Source organism: Neopelma chrysocephalum, unplaced genomic scaffold (assembly GCF_003984885.1).
Source record: "Neopelma chrysocephalum unplaced genomic scaffold, ASM398488v2 Primary Assembly neopelma1_100, whole genome shotgun sequence".
Classification (NCBI taxonomy): Eukaryota; Metazoa; Chordata; class Aves; order Passeriformes; family Pipridae; genus Neopelma; species Neopelma chrysocephalum.
In genome coordinates this window covers 860,046-882,938 of record NW_020897763.1, presented here as the reverse complement: position 1 = coordinate 882,938, position 22,893 = coordinate 860,046, and the positions used below count along the sequence as shown (strand labels likewise).

The window sequence follows — 22,893 nt, the reverse complement described above, 5'->3', positions numbered from 1 at the left end:
GTTGGATGCACGTATGGTAATGGCTGAGGATGCACTCACTGTACTTGTGGGACTCCAAAATTGCACCTTAATAGTTCCTATTTATCCCTGGTTTGAAGTGGCTGCTCTCTGCTCACCTGGGATTGGGAACACCTCACCATGGGTGTGAACACTCAGGTTTGCAGCTGGAGGGGAGACAGATGCTCTGTTTTGGGAAAGGTCAAATTATTTGAAGAAAACCAAGAAGCCCAAGTCTGAAACGGATGAAAATGCAATTAAAATGGCTTGAAATCACTGTTTTGTACTTGGAGATGTGGTTGCTCTTGATAAAGGGATTTTTCTCTGTGGACAAGAGAGATCTGGAACCACTGCAAGTCAGGGTGTGGTGTCAGGGGGGTTCAGTGCCTTGTTCCATAGAGAAGCAGAGATAGAAATAAAGACAATCCAAGACCTGCTGGTTATGTGAAATCTGGTTTGGGTTTATCACTTTTACAGCCACTGACTAGGAGCAACATTAGTCTTTTGCCATAGGATATAATGTTACAACACTATTTTTATTTCATTGATTTAACCGTGTCCTCAACAGAGTGGGACAGAAAATTGCATTTAAAAGATAACTGAGGAAAAAAAAGATCTACAGGATGCATCACATCTTAGATAGCAAACTGACTGCTGTGATTACATTCTGTTATGCTGAGTACTCAGGCTATATTTTTTTTCTAAAAAATCCAATTTTACCATAGAACAGCATATCCAAGAGTGCTTTAAAATGGATTATGTAGTAAAAGCTCAAACCTTGCATTATATTGTGACTCAAACGAGGTGATTTTGCTGTTATTTAACATTTTACATACTGTGTGGCAGCGCTGGTCACAGAGTACATACATTCCACTTTGGCAACTTGCTGGATAAAATCCTGAGGAACATCCAACTGCCTGGGGCACGACGTGCGGCTGCAACTCAAAATACGGTCTGGTGCACTTGTTTTTCTTCTGGATAAGGGTATAATACATCAAGCCTGATAATTTACAGGCAGAGTTTGATGCGAGGAAAGGGAAGTGCGAGGACAGGAATAGTTGGAAGCACATGGCAGGTGTGGAACAGAGCGAACGGCTCCGCTCAGTCACGGCGCCGACAGGAACAGCCCATCACAGGCTGTGCTGGATGACAACCTTCTGGCAGAGCCTGCCGAGAGTGTGTGGGGCTCTTTCCATGAATCCCTACGTTTCTTGGCTGGATGATTCTGCAGATTTGTTATTTATAGTATTTTAGTATTAAATAATAAATCAGCGTCTGGGAAAGAAAACGAGTCCCCGGTTGCGTTTCGCTAAATCGTGTTTGGGTCTTTCCCTGCAAAGCAGGAAAGCTCAGACCTGAGGAATGTCTCTCATTCTGCCATCTAAGATGCTGTGTGGTTTTTGTCACCATCCTCTGCTTTTATCTCTGAGAGGAAATGGAGTTCTTTGATATTTTGTTTAGATTGTATTGCACATTTGGAAGGAAGTCATTTGAGCTGATTACTGATAGACTTGGTGTGTGTGACCACTGTCAGGTCACCTTCTCTCTCTGGACCACTCTTTGAGCTGTGTGGTGGACACAGGGCCTGTCTGGCAGCAGAATTGTCACTGGAGCAATCCAAGTGTGGGATGAGAGGGACATCTGACAGTGTATTTACCTGGTTAAATTCCAGAGAGGTGGAAATTCATAGAGTCATAGAATGGTTTGGGTTGAAAGGGACCTTAAAATTCATCTTGTTCCACTCCCTGCCTTGGGCAGAGACACCTTCCACTAGCCCAGGTTGCTCCAAGCCCTGTCCAACGTGGCCTTGGACACTTCCAGGGGCAGCCAAAGCTTCTCTGGGCAACCTCTGGCCCTCATAAGGAAGAACTTCTTCCTAAATGTTCATCAGACCTTTCCCAAAACCCTGCCCAAGGTTGCCATGGGAAGCACAAAGTTACCATGACTTTGCTTTGCTCACATGGAGCTTTTTGTGTCCTGAGTCACAGCCGGAGCTTGCACAGGAACAAAGATGTTGTACTTGCATTTATATCTTTACCAGATGATAAGACTGGCTGAGGGAAATGGTCAGAGCCATCCAAAAACCCCTTCACCTTGGCAGTCAGGGCTGGCCTTCAGAAGCCCATTACACTAAGCCACTGTGACAGCTCATGAGGGAGAAACACTGTCCAGAAATGCAGGACACAAGACATCCTCCTTCTACAACCTGTTTTATGGTATCCTCTGTCAAATGTGATGCTGACCTTTAGAGAAAAAGGTGGATGTCTCTGTGCAATCCAGCAATGAGCTGAGAGTAATCAATCAAGTGGGACACATCAAGGTGTAGGGAAGCTGTCTGCCCACAGCTTCTTGGAGATTCTCCACCAGCCCTGTCAGGTAACTCCTCTTCCCCCCTGGGCTGCACTAACACAGTTGGCACTCATTTGTGTCCAGCTGCCTGATGCTGCAAACCAAGCCCAGCAAAGGTGCTGTGACTGCCCAACGGCTGGGCAGTGCCCACGGGTCTGTCTGTCCATGGCTGGTGTCATTTGTCTCTCTGAAGGCAGGGTGAATGCAGGGTGCATTATCTCGGCTTATTGCCTCTCAAATCCCACAAATCACACATAGAATCATAGAATCATAGAATCATAGAATCATAGAATCAGCTGGGTTGGAAGGGACCTCCCAGATCATCAAGTCCAACCCTTGATCCACTACCCCCATGGTTCCCAGCCCATGGCACTGATGCCACATCCAGTCTCATCTTAAAAACCTCCAGGGACGGAGAATCCACCACTTCCCTGGGCAGCCCATTCCAATGGCTGATCACCCTCTCTGGAAAGAAATTCTTCCTAATATCCAACCTAAACCTCCCCTGGTACAGCTTATGACCAAGCTCTCTTGTCTTGTTGAGAGTTGCCTGGGAAAAGAGACCAACCCCCACCTGGCTCCCCCCTCCTGTCAGGGAGTTGCAGAGAGTGAGGAGGTCTCCCCTGAGCCTCCTCTTCTCCAGGCTGAACAGCCCCAGCTCCCTCAGCCTCTCCTCACAGCACTTGTGCTCCAGTCCCTTCCCCAGCCTTGTTGCTCTTCTCTGGACCTGCTCCAGGACCTCAATGTCCTTCCTGAACTGAGGGGCCCAGAACTGGACACAGCACTCCAGGGGTGGCCTCACCAGCGCTGAGTCCAGGGGAAGAATCACTTCCCTGGACCTGTTGGCCACACTGTTCCTGCTCCAGGCCAGGATCCATTGGCCTTCTTGGCCACCTGGGCACACTCTGGCTCATGTTCATGGGGGAACTTTGGGGTGTCCTATGCAGGGCCAGGAGTTGGACTGGATGATCCTCGTGGGTCCCTTCCAGCTCAGGAGATTCTGTGATTCCATAAAACACTTTGCCTTTTAGTCAGCACTTGTTTTCATCCCGAGTATTTCACCTTGCAAACAAAGCACTCGACGTCCAGGGATGTTCAGACACTGCCCTTTCTCTCAGTTTGGGATGATTTAATGGGTGGATTTAATTTATTGTATAGTTAAGTGCTATAGGTAGTAGATGTGCTGTCTGCCCACTCTGTTTTGATATTGCCAGGGAAGCAGTTATTAATGGCATATAAATTCTATCCAACACTTTTCTTAAGTGCCCTAACAATAGTGCAGCATCAACACCATTCCCAGGGCTCCAAGGGAAGCGCTGGGACCCAGGAATGATGAGATGGGGCTCTGTGGAGGACCTGCCACCAAGAGGCATCTCTTGCCATGACGACTTTCCCACAAAAATAGTGCATAAAGTGCCTCCCAAACTCCACCCCGACCTATTCCAACCCGCAGAGCCCAGTTGAGCTGCCAGCAAAGCTTGTTTTTCACTGGTGTGACTCACTGGCTGTAATGGAGTTACTCCCCATCCACGTTGTGAGCAGAGTGGGCAGGCCCATTAAAAATTATTTCCATAATGAAATTGTGAGGGGGTGTCCGAGCTGCCAGGAAATCCAGCCTGGAAGGACACACAGAGAACCACAGCCTGGCCTGAGCAGAGGGTTTTACACACCCCCCCTGGACAGGGCTAACGAGGCAGCTCCAGTGCAGCCTTTGTTTCTGACCAAAAAAAAAAAAAAAAAAAAAGAATCATAAAAGCTGCTGAAATTCATTTTCAGTTCACAGTACATTTGGTGCCAGACTTCCCTGCTGCAATCATGTGAATATATCCTGACACGTACAAGGAGCTGCCTGGGTGTTTATTTACCCTGGGATGTGCACTTGAGGGCATGTGTGCATGGGTTTAAATCTATATATTTTAAAGGCTGAACACCTGTTTTCTACTAAAAATCTTTACCTCCCACCAAATTATCTGTTATATTTTGCTGAAAAGTTCAGAGATTTTCCTTCCTTTTTCTTCTCCCAACATTTTTTAGCTCTGCTCTGATGATAACAGGCAAATGATGGACAGTGGCAGTGTTTTAGAGTGGCACAACTATAGGAACCGAATAGTTTTAAACAATACTTCAGCTGCTGAAATCTAAGACAAAAATGGTAAAAATAAATGCAAATGTTGCCATGTAGAAGTCAAAAATAAGATTTCATCTGTAGATCTATCCTCCTCTTCTGAAATCTCATTTTCTCCTTTCACTTCCAAGCCAAGAGAATTGAAAACTGGGCTAAACAGCATGTGAGTGTGATGGACCATTCCTTATGGACTATATATTCCAAGATTCCTGCCTTTCTGGGTAATAAATGATCCACAACAAAGTGTGGATGTGAGATTTCCTCTGGGCCTTTTCCAAACCCCCTCAACTGGCAGCTGCTCTGACGGATCTTCCCAGGCACCAAAGCAGGGCTGGGGTTTCAGATGGAGCTTCAGAGAGATCAACCATTTTGGGAGTGTTTGTTGATACAATCCCAGAGCAATTTTGGGCTCTGGAGGTTCCCCACTCCAGCTCTGGGGTGTCTCAGGTGGGGAACAGTCTGATGTTAATGGTGAAGGAAAAGTTATCAGGACATCTGTGTGTTAAAAAGTCACATTGGAGCATCAGAACTTGTAAAGAAAGGACAAAACTGGGAAAGAGCCTCTGCTCCTTGTGCCTTTCCTGATCCATCCTGACTTCCACACCTTCGGGAAAGACTCTGCCCATGACCCTGAGCTTGCTCCTGAGCTTCAGATTTCTCTTCTGTGAGTAAACTGATGGAGCTGTTTACCTATGTTTGATCTATTCCAAGGGCTTTCCCTAGGCAGGAATTCAAGCTTGTTCAATAGAGCTCATTAGGTAATGAGCTTATTCACTAAGCTCATTAGTGGTGGAATTCATCCTGCTCAGCCCTCTGCAGCCCGGGCTCTTGTATCCCTTCAGCCCAGCTTACTACTTGTTCTGACCCTCAACAAGAGGGGTGACTTTTACCCAATTTCATCTATTTTATGTGTTTTCATTCAACAGCTGTTTTGCTGAATGACTGTTTCTATTATTTAATCTGGCCTGCTCTCCCTCTGGAGCAGAAAAATATCTAAAAGTGCTGAAGTCTTTTGCATCGAGTGTGCCAAGGCTTGAATATCATGCCAGCTCATTTCATGAACTGAAGCAGAGTGTCTGACTCAGTAGGACTCATCCCATTCCGTGATGGATGCTCCCTGGATTGATGAACAGACGGTTGGGCAGATGTAAGTAGGCAGGAAAACGAAAGAGGCACCAAGTAAAAGTTGTGATTGCCTCCTGCGAGCTGACCGTGATTGCCCATCTGTACACAAATCTAGTGGTCTTGTGGGAAGGTTTAAAGCACACACAAGGCATGGCAGAAGCTGGGAATTTCGTATTTTGGTTAATTATGCAGAGATCAGAGAGCGAGGTTGATAAAAAGGATATCTCAGGTGCAAAGACGGGGTGGGAGACGGGGTTTTAAATCTCCCTGAACCAAGAGCACAACTGAGACGTGTGACAGTGAAGGATGTGTGTTGGCAATAATGCTTCATTGATTCATGCTCAAAGTGGTAAATTTAAGCCCTGTTTCTACTCATTTCAGACACTGATTACTAGAAAAAGGCTCTCATGCAGTGGAGTAACGGAGGTGTCAGAATCTGTTATGTCGACACAGCCTGTTCCCATCTTCCCTCAGAAGAGGCAGAAAGAAACAATTGGAGCTTTTCTCAGATTAATACTGATGACAAAGCTCAAGAAATGATGTAAACATAAACCCCCCCACACTAAAACAGGGTTGTAATTGAGAAGGAGTTCTGCCATCAGTCAGGGAAAGGATAAGTTCGTATCTGCACTGGCAGGAGCTGGGCTGGAGCAGAGGACCAGGCACCCACTGAACACACCTCAGGAGGATTTATTTCAGACTAGACGTGGTCTGGTCAGTGACTGAACACCCATTTGCAGCAGGAGCACACTGGGTGTGTTCCTGAAGTGCTGTTTGATCCAGAAGGGATGCAGTCCACGAGCTCTGCAGCCTCTCTGCACCGTGAGCCAAACTGCAGCAGGGACAGCATGGCTGGGTTTGCTTTCCCAGAGCATTCCTGAGCCAAACTAAGTAGATGGGCTCCAGGAGAAAGCAGCTCAGAGCAGCTTTCTCTCCCTTTAGCTTTCCTTTTGAAGGCAGCTTACTTCTGCCCAGCATTAGGCTGTGAGAAGAGCTGGCTTGTGTTATCCTTTTCCATTGAAAAATAAAGTGCTATTTTTGTTCTTACCATAGTGACTGTAATTAATATTTAAGGAGGATGGCTCCCTTGTGCTCCAGATCATAAAAATACAGAGAAAAGTGTGCACATGTCTCCACATTACACCCCAAAAGTGCACATGGAGCATACAGACGTGGAATTGAGGATTGTGGCCCCATCCCTGGAAGTGTTTAAGGTCAGGTTGGACAGATCTTGGAGCAACATGGTCTAGTGGAAGGTGTCCCTGCCCATGGCAGGGGGTGGAATGAGATGATCCTTAAGGCCCTTTCCAACCCTAAGCATTCTGTGATTCTCTGATTCTAATAATGTGAGAAAATAAGCAGAGTTAAATAATAGTAAGAAGTGTTTTCCTCAGTGCAGAGAGGAAAAAAGAGGCTGTTTTGTTGTGGGGTGAAATCTTGTTATCAAGGATTTGCATTTACATATTAAAGGCTGAAAATGACTCAAGATTTTATCATCTGCTGTTTTCACATCTGATGTGAAGCCCTGGGTCTACAGGCAAGATGAGAAAGACAGCAGCAGTTTGTGACTTTTAGGTGGCAAAGTGGAGTCACGTGGCCAGAAAGAATAAAGCAATGAGCACATGAAAAATAATGACCCATATTAAAAAAGCTCAGGGTGCTTCCCAGCATTGGGAATGTGTTATTTGATTAACAGGAGCTTTGTTAAAAATGAACCCAGCAGATCTGATGAGGTTGGGGAGGTTTGGGGGTGCCAGGGTGTTATTGCTGCCACAGGAGGTGCGTCATCAGTAACAGCAGCTGCTTCCCTCCACGTCTTTAAGATTTATCACTCGAATTATTTGACCTTTTTATTGGGAGGCTCCACAGCACAGGCCCACCAGGACCTCTGCAAGCTCAGGTTTTGGGGGCTCGTAGCCTCGTTCCACAGGACCACCCCCTTTTGAGGCAAACAGCCCCTCTCCAGGGCTTTCTGGGGATGTGCAGCAGCCAAATTTCGCCGGGTCCTGAAGGCAAAAAGCTAAAGCTGATCTGTGTTTTAATTTTGCTGCAGATGGCAGGCCAAGATGAAAGCAGCAGGTCTCCCCAGGCGATGGCTCTCGGAACCCGGGCGGGGAAGAGCCTGCTCAGAAAATGGCTTTGAGTGGCTGCCCATTTTGGGGTGGTTGTTGTTGTTGTTGTTGTTGTTGTTCCTTGCAGATGCTTTTATAGGTGAGAGATAATTCATGCACAGAGTTGCCACTCTGCATCAGGAGTGACAGCCCTGACAATGCCCTCGCTTGTCCCCCCAGCCCCAAACACCCCTCCCGGCCCCGGGAGGAAAAGTAAGAGAAAGTCCACAATGCAGAGGCAGAACAAAAGGGGGAAACCATGAAAGAATGAGGGAAAGAAAGAGCCAGATGCTCCAGCATCATTTCTGAGGCTGCAAAGCAGAATGAAAAGCCAGTAAAGACTTGCACCTTTTAAAGGAGTAATGAATTGTTTCCTCCTCTGGCAGGCAGTGATTTGACTTGCCACATGCCTCCCAGTAATTTCCCAGCAGGTTTTAATGTTGGAACAATGGCATTCTGTTAGATATTGATTTTAAAATAACTCTTCCACACTTTACTTGTAATTTTAAGAGGTGAATTACAGCCCTTGAATGTGTTCTAATGTAGCAGTGGTAAATAGTTAAATGGGCACAATCTGTTTCTTGCAGGCATTGCCTGTCCAGGAGAAGGCAGAGCTCGGCTGAAACCTGCCTGTCTTCTGGTCTGCAGGAAAAGCAGTCATTAATCTGCCTTCACTGAAGGAAAATATTAAGAAATTCACAGTGGATGTGGTGGAATTTGACAGAAAAGAATGTCTGTGCTGGGGGTTGAAGCAGCGAGAGTGAGAGGCAATGGGTAAATGACCAAATTGCAGCTCTTTTCTTCTTCATCCTCACTGAGCTGTGATGCTCACTGGGGGATATCACTGCCAGCACCCTTTGGGGAGCCTGGAGAGGTGGCTGGGGCACCCATGGGTCCTCTGCCTGCACTTTGCCAGGGCCTGTCCACGAGCAGTGCAAGGACCAGCTGCCCGTTCGGGCATCGCCCTTGCTGAGGCTTGTGCTGCATGAAAAATAAACCAACCTGCTCCGTCCCTGGGAGCTCTGCACGGCCAGGGCTGAAGGGCAGGGAGGCACAGCCCGTGTTAAACACAAATTGTACATCACTCCCACTGAAACCTCGGGAATTACACGGGTCAGGTGCTGGTGTGCACTGAGTGCCGTGGTACCGAGGTGTGAGTGTGGTGGAGGGCAGGGACAAACACTGCTTGGTGCTGAGGAAAAGTTTCTCTGTTTATCTCAAACAGTTTTGCTGGTTTTGGGGTTTTTTTCTTGATGAGGTGATTGCATTACAGTGCCTGGAAACAAGCTGGGTTTGGTCACAGGTGATCCCATATTCGGGCTTCAGCTGCACAGAATGGTTTGGGTTGGGAAGGACCTTAAAGATCATTTTGTTCCACCCACCTTCCACTAGCCCAGGTTGCTCCAAGCCCTGTCCAACCTGGCCTTGGACACTTCCAGGGATGGGGCAGCCACAGCTTCTCTGGGAAACCTGTGCCAGGGTCTCCCCACCCTCACAGGGAAGAATTTCTCCCTAATAATCTAAGCCAAACTTTCTGTCTTGCATTTGAAGCCATTCTTCCCCTGTCCTGTCACTCCACACTCTTGAATGCACAGATCCCTTAAGAAATTGCAATAGAAATGTCTCACGTTATTTTCCCAATGTTACAACGAGGTGGGAGTTTTATTTCATGCCAAATCCAAGGGAGCAGGTCTGGGTAAGGATGTGAGGCACAAATTTCACTGTGAGGATGACGATGAGGATGGGTGTTGGCAAGATGAAGCTCTGGCCAGAGGGGCTGCAGAGACTCAGTCACTCAGAAACTCGCTGTGCTCCTCTCCCTATAACCCTCAAGGGCTGTAATCAGCTAAGAGATGTAATTAGTTTTGGCTAATTTGTTGCAGGGCCTTTAACTTTCCTTCCTCTGTCCCTGCTTTCCAACTGACAGTGGCTACTCTGTCCTTTATTTTCAGCTGATGTCTGTAAACTGATTACTTTTACTGGGTCAGCACTGTTATGAAATTATCAGTTTATGAGACTAAAAATAGCTCAGATTCAGTCAGCACGCCAATCACTTCCCTTCATCTCCAATGATAATACAATGTTATCTTTAATCTGTATTTCTCAGGCACTTACTTGTGTTGCAAGCTAAAAAGAAAAGGGGGAAAAAAAAAAGAAAGAAGAGCTCAGAAAAAAAAAAATCTGTAAATCAGTTGCTATAGATGTATCTCTGCCAAGGTTTCCACTGGTAAATTTAGCAGTCACGTTACAATTTTAGTCAGCACCATTTCTTGGCCTTATTCAAAATAATTCACTTCTCACACAACGAGTTACCCTAAAGGCAAGTTATTTTGTCTTGCACATTAAAGATGGTGTGTTTGCACATACAAATATCCAAAGCCACAAAAAGCATAAGGATGGGTAATTTTTTCTTTTCTTAAGAGAAGGGAAAAAAAAAACCCAATGGTAAATTCAACTTGCTCTGAGAATGAATAAAGGTATTTTAATACATCTGGGGTTCTGGTGAATACAAATAGCTCAAAAATGAGACGCTTGCCTGTGATTTATATCAAGACAGTGACGGGAAAAGGTTCCATCTGTAGTTTCTGATACAAAGAATTTTGCACACAATATCTGTAAATCCATTAGGAGAAGAAAATTGATACACGTTTCATATAAGATGAAGCTGGGAGTCAAGAGAATGAAAGCTCAAGGAAATGGCTTCTTTGTGTAGCTCCATCAATTCATTGTTTGATTGGACTCCCTGTATATTAAATTCAGGCAGTTCTTTGGCCTGTGGATATAGGAATTGTTGACTGTGTGGGGAAATGGCGAGAGCGCTGAAATCCCAGCGCTTGGCTTCACAAAGGAAACATCCCACCTCTCATCCATCTCCCCATCCACGATGGCAAACATGCAAAGCAGGATTTCTGCCCAAGCCATTCTTCCTGATTCAGTTTAGTGGCACTTACAGAAGTCCTGACACACACAGTGTGATTCCAGGGCCAAACAACAACAACCTTTCTGGAGGAGCCGGCAGCGGCAGCGCTCCAGAGATGATTGATTATTTCCCTTACTTTGCAAAACTCCTCTGAGTTTTGCATGGAGGAGGGTGAATGAAGGTTACTATCAGCTCGAGTGGTTTTGCTGTGGAGACACGAGTGCAGAGCGAGCTCTGGTCACACGGAGCCCGGCGGCGCTTGCGGAAGCGCGCTCGGGATCCGGCACGTTCGCGCCAGCCCAGCTGTCAGCACTTTGCCAGCCAGGGTTTCACATTCCGTTGCACTGCTTAAATCTCAGCCCCCTTCCTTTTCCCTGACTGAACACCAATTAAAAAAAACTCAAAAATCAACCAAGAAATAAGCAAACCCAAAAGTGATGTTTCTATCGGAGGCGCTGCTCGGGCGCCTGTTCGCTCGCGTTCTCCCTGATCCATGTTTTGCAGAACTAGACTGAGCCAAGGCAAACCAAAACAAACCCTACCCCCAAATCCCTGCTCTCTATGCACTCAGCTAATAAAACCTCTAAGAAATTTCAGCTCTTGCTCCAGCCCAGGCTGTTGACATAACCAGGCCAGCACGGCTGTTTTACTGACTTCCCAGCGTTAACCTGGTTCCTTAAATGAATTATACAGATGGGACTGTGTTGTCCAAGAGCACTGATGTGTGTCTTTCAAACCCATTGACCAGTGCAGCCAGCTCTGAAAGGGGGATAGTGTTCTCAAAAGCATTATGTTCTTGCAAATTGTGAGGGAGAGAGACAGAGATAGATTCTCCAAGGACCACCCCGAGGGCGCTGAGCTGTGGGAGCTTGGCCTTCATTAGGCAATAGAAAACCACACAGTGTATCCCTGAGCTCAGAGCAGAACAAAATCCATCATCAGTCTCTGTCTCTTGGTCTGCATTTCTGCTGGTTTCTTGACGCAAATGATCAGAAGTGATGACTCCCTCCATGGATATTCCCTCCTCACAGAACCTTCCAGTACCTAAAGGGGCTCCAAGAGAGCTGGAGAGGGACTTTTCGCAAGGGCCTGGAGAGACAGGACAAGGGGGAATGGCTTAAAACAGACAGAGGGTAAATTTAGATTAGATATTAGGAAGAACTTTCTCCCTGTGAGGGTGGGGAGGCCCTGGCACAGGTTGCCCAGAGAAGCTGTGGCTGCCCCATCCCTGCAAGTGTCCAAGGCCAGGTTGGAAAAGGGCTTAGAGCAACCTGGGCTAGTGGAAGGTGCCCCTGCCCATGGCGGGGGGGGATGAGATGAGCTTTGAGGTCCCTCCCAACCCAAACCATTCTGGGATTCTATTCCCCTGTCTGGGGCACAGTGGGAGCCCAGCTGTGATACCCAAAGGGACCCTCGGGAGCCTCCCCGTGCCCAGGGAGGTGCAGGCAGACGTGGCACTCGGGTTTTCACAGCTACAACTTGCTGCAGGCCATGGACACTGCCCAGGAGTCTGAAACATACTGCTCTTGTCAGGTGAAATGAAAACAGCTATAAAAAGCTTAGAAAAACGTGTTCTGGGCAAAACTGGCGTGGGGGTTGAGTGGTGTGGGAGAGGTCTCGTCCCTCTGGTGTGTTTGGGATGCACAGGGAGGGGCAGCAGTGGAACATGAGGCTGCCCCATCCACTGCACTCTGTAAATGGGAATAAAACTGAATATTGGACAGGGCTCTGAGCAACCTGGGCTAGTGGAAGGTGGCCCTGCCCATGGCAGGGGGTGGAACAAAATGAGCTTTAAAGTCCCTCTCAACCCAAACCATTCTGTGGTTCTGTGAAGGCCAACACGCTGGTAACAAGGCAACCAAATGTATTATCATTAAATCATTTTTAAGTAGATGTAAAACTGGTGGTTATTGCACATCGAGTTAGCTAAAAACCAGGACAGGGACGTGAGTGCTGGGATGGGACCAGGACTGTGCTCCTCCCCTGCTTTCAGAGGGGTCCTGGGGGTCAAAACCTCCTGCAGGACACAGCAAGAGTCCTGGCAAGGGCAGTGCTTGTTGTACTGGTGCTTTAGAGAGGATGGGTAGCTGTTTGCCTCTTGAGAAAAATGTTTCTGCATGAATTGGAGAGCTGATTTTGAATTAATTTTGAATAGTTGTTTCAGTAATTCAGATTGATTTAAGATGCACCCAAGAATAATGCTTTCATTATAAAACCTCCTGAGCAAAATTTAAATCGTGCTAAATTAAAAACAGCCTCTGTTAAACCAGGGCTGATGAGCACAGCAGAGGGATCAGAGATGCAGGGTCAGTATAATTTAATTCCTTTGCTTTGTTTCCCATTGCAGAAAAACTATTGTACCTGTCTCCTTGGGTTGTTAACTACCTAAGGAGCTGGATCGCCCTGGATTTCTCTAAACTGATTTGCATAGTAACCCCACCAAAAGCAGCAATTATTTATTGATGCAGAGCTTTACCTTCCAGAAGAACAGCATTTTTATTGCTTTTTATTTATGGGTCAATCTGGAAATTCGATTGCATCCTAAGGATACTTAGGAAACTGGAACAGCAGCTGATGCACAGCACAGTGAGAGGCTTCATGGTTTCCTACTGCTGGCCTTGTTTGTCTGTTGTAAGTAAACTTTCCATTTTATATAAATGGGGCTAATTTTTAACGTCTTAATAACACGGGAAAAGTTATCCTGCATATTCCAAATGGCTCCTATAAAGCACTCTGTCAAGGCAACAGTGGGATTCCAGTGTCAGGGAAACATTCACTTATCTGGATTTAAATGTATCAGCAGTGAAAACAAAATATACATGTATAGTTTCGAGTTAAAAACCTGCTTTATAATCTCTTGCTTTGAACGCTGGCTGAATTATTAAAGGCAAAAGGCAGAAAATATTTAGAATACCAATAAAAGCTCTGAGTGTTGCTGAAATACAAGCAGTGAACTGGCAAGCACTAAGTAGGCAAAGTCTGATGGATTAGAGACCTTGGCTGCATTTTTGGCAATGTCTCTGTGATGGGAATTGCCAGTCCTCTCATTAGCAGCAAGATCCTTCCAAACATATTGAAATGGCTTCTGAAGAGAGATGTATATGAAATATTGCCTGGTAGTGCCAGTTTGTCAGAACTGAAAGGATTTTTGGGGAAATGAAGGGGGCCAGGAGGGTTAACCCTGGGGGGGTTCATTCCTCCAGGAGGGAGAGAGGAGGTTCATTCCACAGGGTGGGAGTGAGGAGGTGGAAATGAGCTGGGGACAAAGGGTTTGCTCCTGGAGGTCATGGATTCCACTGCTGTGCTGCCAAATTCTGGGGGAGAGTTGTGGGCACAGCCAGTGCCTCGTTCCACCAGTGCTGGGACCCCACCACAGTCCTGACCAGTCCCAAAAATGCCTCTCTGTGGGTGTCTGGAGGGGGCTCTGCAGGGGTGGTCTGGCAGCAATCAGGTTTTTATGGCTCAGAGTTGCAACTTTTCTTTCTAACATAGGTTTTGGGAGAGTGTTTGGCTTCAGGTGCCCAGATAAGGAGGCACAGGGAACTGCTGAGTGTGGTTGTGGGCAGATGGGTGTTGTCCAAGTGCACAGGGGCTCCGCAGGGTTTGCTGTTATTGATGTTTCTGAGTTTCTTGTAAATCTGTGATAAAACACTAAACTCAGCTGATACACTATTTGCTAGAGACACCTATTTTAATCACAATCCTGCAAAAAAAAATCCCAAATACTAGAAGTTTAAGCCTTAAGACTTTGACAGCATTTTGTGGGTCCCTTCCCAACGAATTTTTTACAAAGCTGTGTTTAAATGCCTAACTTCTTAAATCCGTGTCAACTCATTTAAAACACTCATTTATCCCTAATTTCTGTGATTACAACAGATTGAGAGCACTTTAAGGTCCTCAGGAGCACTTTGGTTTGTGGGTCTGTGCATTCAGAGAGGGAGGGAAGGAGACCAAACCTGAGCCACTGCCCTGATGGGAGCAGAGGCTCAGCTGCTCTCCAGCACATTCTGCACGGATTGGGTTTGTTCCCAGAACGTCCCCTTGACCCCAACTGTCCTGTCACAAAGATGTAACAGCAAAAGTGTGAATAGGCACAGGAGTGTGTGGATAGAGGGATGGGTGTGATCATTATTAAACAGAAACCCCAGGAGAGAACTGGATTTTCATGCCTTTCCCCTTGTGCAGAGGACACACCACCCAGGGCAGGTGTTCTTCTGAAGCTGCTGGTGGGGACAGGAGGGTGAGAACTGACCAGTATGGACCAGTCAGAATATGGAAAGCTGAGCCACAGGGCAGGGGAGTGCTGGGCTGCAAAGCCCACCTTCCATTCCTAAGCAAGCACTGACTTTCCCAGGGTAAGGAGCAGCTTTCGCCATAAACTTGAACACTTTGCTTAGATATTAAAAAGGAGGAATAAGAGATCTTTAGGTGACTATGACAAAAAGCTTCTACATTTGCACTTAATGAAGAAATTCAGACTTTCGGTTGTCATATGCCCGGATTTGGCACTTTTCTGACAGCTGAATTATGATTTTAATAATTTAAAAGTGCTACTGTGAGCCTGTTCATGTATAATGGGCACAGGGAAGTGTTTAAAATCAAAAGCAGTTTAGAGAAAAAGTGGTCACAGTATTACAAGAACAAGCGTTGTCTGCATCTGAATATTAAACCTGTGCGAACTCTCCAGTGGGAAAACTCTTTGTAAAGTAACTATAAACTTAGTATATTGTTCTGATGTGTGGAATGGAGAGATTGCACTCAATCACAGCTTTGCATGGCCTGCAATGCCCACTTTCCTTTACATAACCTTGTCAGGGTGAGGGCCTGGCTATTCTGCTTACAAAGGTTTTAGTTCAGAGCAGGAGAAGCACAAATCTATAATCTCAGTAGAAACATCTGTAAGACGGAAATGAAATATAAGTGGAAAAAAGTGCCCTCCAGGCTACATTCCTCTTGCTTTGATTCCATTATCTTTGTACCTGTCCATGGGAATGTTTGAAATTCTACTGCAACCACCACGGCACACTCAGTTTGCAAACTCACAACTACCCCTAGATGAGAAGCACATATCCTGCTCAACTGACTGCAAACCAGACCCTGCCCTGGCAATCTCAGAGTATTTTCAGTCCACTGACCCACAACATCCACCTGAATTCAGCAAATCTGTGCTTCCTGGCGTGGCAAGCAAAGAAACAACGGCCGACACCGCGGAGAGACACGACAGACACATCAGCAACTTTGTGTAAAACCTGCAGCTCAAAAGAACATCAGGAAAACCCAGCAGCTCTCTTTGCCAGCCCCCCTGCAGCAGGAGCGTGAATCAGGACCTGCTACTCCGCCGCCCTGCTCCTCCTGCACTCGTTTCCCGTTGTGCCAAGCATTTGTCAAGTGGGAGGAAGCGCTTTTTCCGTTTTGTACAACTTCCCCCGACCCGCAGAAGTTGTGAGGCAAAGAACAATCGAGCCCTCAATGGTTCCCAACCCTTTCCAAACATGCACCCGGGGAAACGCCGAGGAGCAGCTGAAGTCAAGCTCCCCGCACATGCTTGCCTGCTGCTCGGGGAAAGGAAAAGTACTACTCACCCCAGTGTTGTCATGGTGACAATAGTGTACCAAAAGGAAGCAGGAATACTGGTGAATTTGCTCGCCGAGGACCCTTTCTCCGCATAAAACATCACAGTTGCAAAGATGATGATTGCCATAGTGAGGGAAAAGAGGAGAAAGCCAAGCTCGGAGGCACAGCTCTTCAAGGTGTAGCCCAAGATTCTCAGACCTTGGGAATGGCGGGAGAACTTGAAAATCCTGAAAACCCTAAAAACCCGTAGCGTGACGAAGGCCCCGCTGACGTCCTCGTTGTTGGTCATCACCAGGCCGATGTAGTAGGGCATGATGGCCACCACGTCGATGATGCTCATCACGCTGCGGATGAACCTGTAGCGGCTCGGGGCCGCGAAGAGTCTCAACAGGTACTCGACGGTGAAGATCATCACGCAGGCCGTGTCCAGGCAAAAGAAAGCCACGGCGTACCTCTCCCCGCATGGCAGCTCCTTGTTCCCGGGCACGGTGCCGCAGGGGACGGTTTCCACCACGTTGGTGATCACAGAGACGGCGATAAAGAACCCGGTGACGTAGTAAAAGACTAAGGCTAAGGTGCTGGTGTGGGGGTTCTCGAAGGCTCGCCACATGGTCTGCCGGAAGCTCAGGGACGGCATGGAGCCCTCCTGGTTGTTCTCCGAGTCGTTGTCGTCCATCAGCCGCTCCGCGTTTTCCCGCTTCCTGTCCTTGTACTCTTCGTAGCAGCAGTCCCCGATGATTTCGGGGAGGATCCCGTAGAAGGCGAGCTCTTCGTCGTAGGCAGAGATGCACTCGTACCTGGGGTAGTGCAGCTTGCCAGTTCTATAAAAATTTAGGATGCACCTGAAGACCTCGGGGTCCCGGTCAAAGAAGTACTCCTTGGTGTCCTCGTTGAAGAAGAACTCCTTCTCGGTGCTGCCCAGGAGAGTGTCCGGGTATCTCTCCAGTGTAGTCCTCCAGGTCTGGAACCGCCTGCCACTCACATTGAGAATGATCAGCTCGTCCTGCCTCTTGTTCTTCTCCGTTGGAGCCAGTGGCATGGGGCAGTTGGCCACTGGCATCCATCCTATGGCAGCCGCCCTGGCAAAGGGCAACCACGCTGCTACTCCTGCTGCCATGATGAGCCCAGGCCTTGTTACTGGAGAGGAGAATCAGGATGCTCCCGAGACCTGCTGGAAGTCAGATCAGTTCCATCTAAAACACAGAGCAAAACAGAACACAGCACACAGTCAAGCAGGGGGTGTCTTGCCCTGGTGTCGGCCCAGACACAAGAATTTAAAACAACTGGCTCTCCCTCACCTCCCAGTCAAAGAAGGATGTTAAACAAGGCACATGATAATCAGCTCAGCGAGGTTATGGCTTTATTCTAGGCTGAAACTTTGAATAGCAAATGATTCCTCATTAAAAGCATTTTAAAAGTAGCATAAACACGGTAATTTATATTTGCTTCCTCACAAACAAGACTAATCCATAATTCCCCAGGTGTAAGACTCGTGTGCTCATCAGTTTAACTACAGCTGTCAAGCAAGAGCTGGGAACTCCAGTGAAATCAGCTGGCAGCTCACCCTGTGAAATCCTACACCACAAAAACCCAGGCTGGGCTCAGCTGTGTTTCCAGCCTTAAACAAGTTCAATATGTTCTGAATCTTGCACTAAGAACATCCTCAGCAGAAAGAGAGGGGAAAAAAAAATCTCTGATTTTCACTGTTTTTCTTCCACCTTTAATGCAGGGCCTGGCTTCAGCAGCAGTTTTTTGCTGCTCTCCTTAATTTAAAGGTGGGTTTTACTCTTGTGGAGAATTCCAGCCCTTGGCCAGACCAGGAGAAAATTCTGGCTGTCAGGGAAATGTTGCTCAGAACACCTGAGCCACAGCAAACTTCAATGCCAGGGGTGAAAGCTCATGGATTAAGCCACCGAGTACCAAGAGCATCAGAATGAGGGAAGCCCCCAAAGCTGGAGGGTTTCCTTCCAGCAGGAATTCCTTGCTTTTTTCCTGGCTAACAGAGAGGCAGAAGTCCTTCACCTGAAGAACTGAAGGACTATTAGTTTGAAACAACATATGCTCACTGCACTCTTGGATTTTTAGATGAAAAATACCCCAAGTTGTCCAGATCCTCAGCCAATATTCTCTTGAAGTTCAAGCAGGTTTTGTGGTTCTGATCTAACCACGAATTTTCTTTAGCTTTTTGTTGTCAGAGTTCTTACAGTCTTTAACTTTTATTTTAACCTGCATTTACTTTCATTTCCCTAATGTTTTTCTAACTCTACCATGAAATTATCTGAAGAAAGGTGCCATTATCATATAAGATGCACTAGGAGCCCTATCAAAAGTCGATTTATGAATGGAAATTCCATTGATTCCACTGACTCAGGCCCTCAAGGCTTAATTGTATCTTTGTAGGCAGTTTTCCTCTAAAGTTTTGAAATTATGTGAAAGCTGCCATTCCAGCCAGTCAGGCTGCAGCATTATTGATTCCAACAGGCCATCAAAACACTGAACAAAAAATGATGGAATCCATCTGTGGTGAAAATGACTGAACTGCTCCCAGAAACGCTCTTCCTCTTCAGGGCAAATTAACATTCATCACCTTAATGTGGAGCATCTTTCTGTGCAATTTTACTGTCTAAAGGACAATTGAAATCCCTCGTGTGAGCATCTTACTGCTGCTGGAAGGGGTTTGGTAATTATGGAATGTATAATAATCCAGAGTGATGCTTATCCCAAGGAGACACTTTGCTTTATCTACGTGGCACTGGAGCAAACATCCCACGACATTTCCCTCCTAAGGACTGTTCAATATAACAAAGCACCACCTTTTCTCTCGCCCTAAAGAGGGAATTTATTGCGTTCATAGTGCCAGACTGGCAGCCCTGGGGACCAGGCTCTGTCGTCTGTGCCAGGCAGAGAAACTTTCTTTGCATGACTTTGAAAAGATCCCCCAGTCCTCAGCTGAAAGGGCATCTCCAGGGGCTCAGTGGGCTCAGGCAGATCCCTTCTACCAGCAGTGGTGGATCTTTTAATTTTTATGAAATGCTTTAGAACGAGAGGCAGCAAAATAACAACTATTTCATTCATTTATCAACAAATACATACAGGCAAACAACCAAGAAACCAAGATAAAGCATCTTATTCCTCCTTTCTCTGCTGGTAATCTGTCTTCTCTGCTTTTTAATTTCAATTAACACCACCACAGTCCTTCTACCAGGACTAATGCAGGGTGACCTGAGCAGCTTCCTCACTCATCCTCATCTCCCCTGATTTCTCGGGGGAACTGCATCAGAAACCTCTTCTGTACTTTCATAACTTTGGTTGTGGATTCCAGGTTACCTACATTAGCTGCTCAGGCACTATAAATACTTCACATATAATTGTTCTAATCAAGCAATGGCAACTCATAAGTGACTTACGCATTTTTAAATCAATTTTTAAAGATAAAATGGGTCCTTCCATGCTGGCAGGATGCGTAGGGAAGCTATAAATATCTGGGCTGTGAAGTGGACAGGATATTAAAGCAAAAGAGAAAGAGAGGGGAATTCTTCTGTGAAAGTTTAGTTCCCATTTCTCTGGGACCAAGAGACGCAGCTGTTTAAGAAAACAGAGCACGCACAGCTTAGTTGTTTAAGTTGCATTGAATCTGCCCCATTTGATCCACAAATGAACAAAAAAAAGTCTTTTTTGGCTATAAATTTCCTTAAGAGAGAGAGGGGAGAAGAGTAATGAAATCTCCTATCACAAAGGTCTTGCTTTTTCTTGTCCATAAGTCCTTGGAACTTCACCCGTCCCCGAAATAAGAGACAGAAAATTAGGAGAGAGATAGGACTGGATTTGTAATTCAGGGCTGCACAACCTAAGCTGAGCAAAAAAAAAAGATGAAGTAACAAGTTTACCTACAGAATGGGGGAAGAATCCTCCTTTTCTGCCTGCCTGGGTTTTGGTAGCTGCTATCCAGCCTGTTTAGGCTGCAAAGCAACTGGCTGGACTCAAAATCCACTGTGCTGTCCACAGAGTCTCTTCAGCTCACACAGAAAACAGACACACTCTAATTCTAACAAGCATATATTTAGCTATACCCATATTTCTAATTTTAATTGCCATAATTCCTGCATGCAATTTGAAAGGAACTAGTTGCCAGCAGACTGGCACCCTGCTGATGACATTTAGAAGACCTGGTACACGAAATAAAATAATTTGCCTCCTGATTTAAAAAAGTCAGCATCTGTAGAGAAAGGAATCTGTTTTCTTTAGAGATAATTGTGAGGACAGGGAAATGGTCAGCAAATTGGATGGAAAAGGCTGAAGTTTGAGCCTCCTGTCCCCCTCCCAGGACCTCCAACCTCATCGGGGTCCCTCCCGACCACTGCTGGCCCCCGCGGTTTGTCTGTGCTGCAGCCACTCCGTGGGCACTGTGGTTTCATCCCACTTAGAAATAAAAACCTGACAGGTCAGGAATGCTCTGGAGGAAAACTTCAGAGAACAGTTATGTCTGTTCACCTAAAGGGTCAAGAAATAAAGGCTGGATTCTTACCCCATTAGCTCCCACGGCAGTGCCACACTTAATAATTGTCTCTTCATCGTCTCGCGAAAGCAGAAAACAACCCCAAAATCTCAGTGGTTCCCTTTCTAGAAGCAGACAGGGATGATTTGAAATGTGCCCCACAAACATACTGTGAGTTTCTTGATGAGACACTGATAATGGGAGTGAAGAGCCTTGACATCATTCCTTCTTCCCTGTCCTTGTTGGGTCAGGCTCAGGCAGCAAAGAGACGTTTGCTTTAAAGCAAAACATGTCAGCCAAGACTCGGTATCCTCGGTCAGTCACACGCCCTTTCCCTTCACAACCACATCGGGAAATAAAACTTTCTGCAAAACACTCGCTCCCCCGGTCTGGTGGAGAGATTTAGGAGCAAAAGCAACAGGCTTAGGATGAATGCATGCAAACTTCTCCCCTCCCTCCCTCCCGGTCAGCCCAGAGAGCCCCATCTTGCCGGCTCGCAGCGCTGCCTTACCTGGCAAGGAAAGACACCCGGCGCCCAAAAGTAGGGCTAAATGTGGGGAACTGGAAGGAAGGGGGAGCAGTCACTCCTCAGGATGAAAGGTGAGCTGTGCTGCCTGCCTCTTGACTCCCTCTCTACGCGCAGTCAGCAGCAATCAGTAAATGCGATCATCATCGTGAAAGTATATATAGAGAGATGACTAAACAGCTTCTCCCTCATTACTGCCGAGACGGAGGCTCTCCCTGCCTCTCTCGCCCGAGCTCGCTTCGCTTTGCCCCCTCCCCTTCCAGGACCGCTCGGAGCTTTGCCCTGGCTGCCCGATCCAGCTGGGAATGGCACCCGGGTCCCGGAGAATCCGCTGGGGTGGCCGCAGCCGGGAGATGGACCCGGCTGGTCCAGGGAGGCAGGTTGTGGAGCGCGGCTGGAGAAGGGCGGTGTGAGCTGACAGAGACACTGGCAAATGGAGTCGTTAAATACACAGAGCCTACCCTGCATGCTAATGTGCCAGCAGTGGCAAGGGGGGGATGAAGGGGGGAAAAGTACGGAATGAACTTCACGGGTCCCTCCCGGAGCTCCCTGTGTGTGTCCCTGGCTCTCGGTCAGGCAGGGACAACACAGGAGAGGTTCCTTCTGAACAAGAAAACGAGCTATTCCTCCAGCATCACAAACCTACAACCAACACCTCAGCCAGGGTGGGAGGATACACTCAGCAATAAAAAGAAATAATTCAGATTTATACTGATCTCCCCCTTTCTCCTTCTCCCCTCTGCCTTCCCACCGCCTTCCCCTTTCCCCCTTGTCCTGCTGTTCTGGCTTGCCCTGCTCCTTGGCAGCTCTTACCAGTCCTGTCTCCACACCACCTCAGCATCCCTCTTTCATCCACGGTCAGAAGTTGGACTCGGCACGCTCAGAGAGACCCGGCAGCTTCTCTCATTTATCTGTTTGCCGGCGGAATCTCCATTAAGTAAATAACTACGAGCCCGAATCAGAGCGAGCCAGCCTTGCCCCGCTCCGCCGGGCAGCTCCCGGCGGTGACCGATGCGCCGCAGCGATAGTTGGTGACTTCCATAAAGTCCCCCCGATACGTACAGGAGCGAGCGGAGCGCGGCCGCCTCGCCATCGCCTCGCCTCCCTGCACAGCCCAGCTCCGCACGGCGCTGGAGCGGCGGGATCGCGGCATCGGCGAGGGGCGGGATGCACACGGGGAAGGGGAGGGGGGGGCGCGGGGGTGTGAGCCCAGCGGGGGCACCGCGCCTGCCCCTCCCCGGGGCCGATGTCCCCCGCACCGCTCGTGGCCGGTGCCCCCCCCCCACCCCGCATCCCCCCGGGGATGGTGCCTTTCATCCCCCGCGGGCCCCCCTCACCTCCGCAGGGCGCTCCCGGCCGCGGCCGCCCGCCCGGCGCCTCCGCGGCCATGCGGCTGCCGGGAGCGGGGCGCGGGGACGCGCGGAGTGCGCGGGCGCGGGGCGGCGGCGGCGGCGGTGGCGGGGGAGAATCAGCACCGCGCCCGCGGAGAGCGGCGGAGCATCGGCCCCGCGCGGGAGGAGAGCGCCGGGAGCGGGGGAGCGGCAGGGGCGAGGGCAGGGCGGGCACGGGGTGGGGGGGGACGGACTCCGGAGCGCGGCGCGGGGCGGCACACGGGCTCTGCCCGCACACACGGGCGCGTCCCCGCAGAGCCGCCGGCAGGTGTCACCCGGA

At 48.0% G+C, this 22,893-nt stretch overlaps 1 protein-coding gene across 6 annotated transcripts in view; it reads right to left on the bottom strand.

The window, feature by feature from the left end:
- The window catches only part of KCND3 (potassium voltage-gated channel subfamily D member 3), a 131,267-nt gene extending 108,645 nt beyond the window's left edge, over positions 1-22,622 (bottom strand). For 2 of the 6 annotated variants that reach the window (XM_027695260.1, XM_027695266.1), the window contains exons 1-2: positions 22,036-22,337; positions 16,210-17,394 (exon numbers count right to left, since the gene is read on the bottom strand). In XM_027695260.1, the coding sequence (XP_027551061.1) occupies positions 16,210-17,318 (1,109 nt within the window). In that variant the 5' untranslated portion in view covers positions 17,319-17,394; positions 22,036-22,337. Of the gene's footprint in view, positions 1-16,209; positions 17,395-20,726; positions 20,987-21,207; positions 21,639-22,035; positions 22,338-22,559 lie in introns of those variants that run through there. The other 4 variants (XM_027695261.1, XM_027695264.1, XM_027695262.1 and 1 more) reach the window with 4 other exon arrangements.
- Positions 22,623-22,893: the final 271 nt, after the last annotated feature.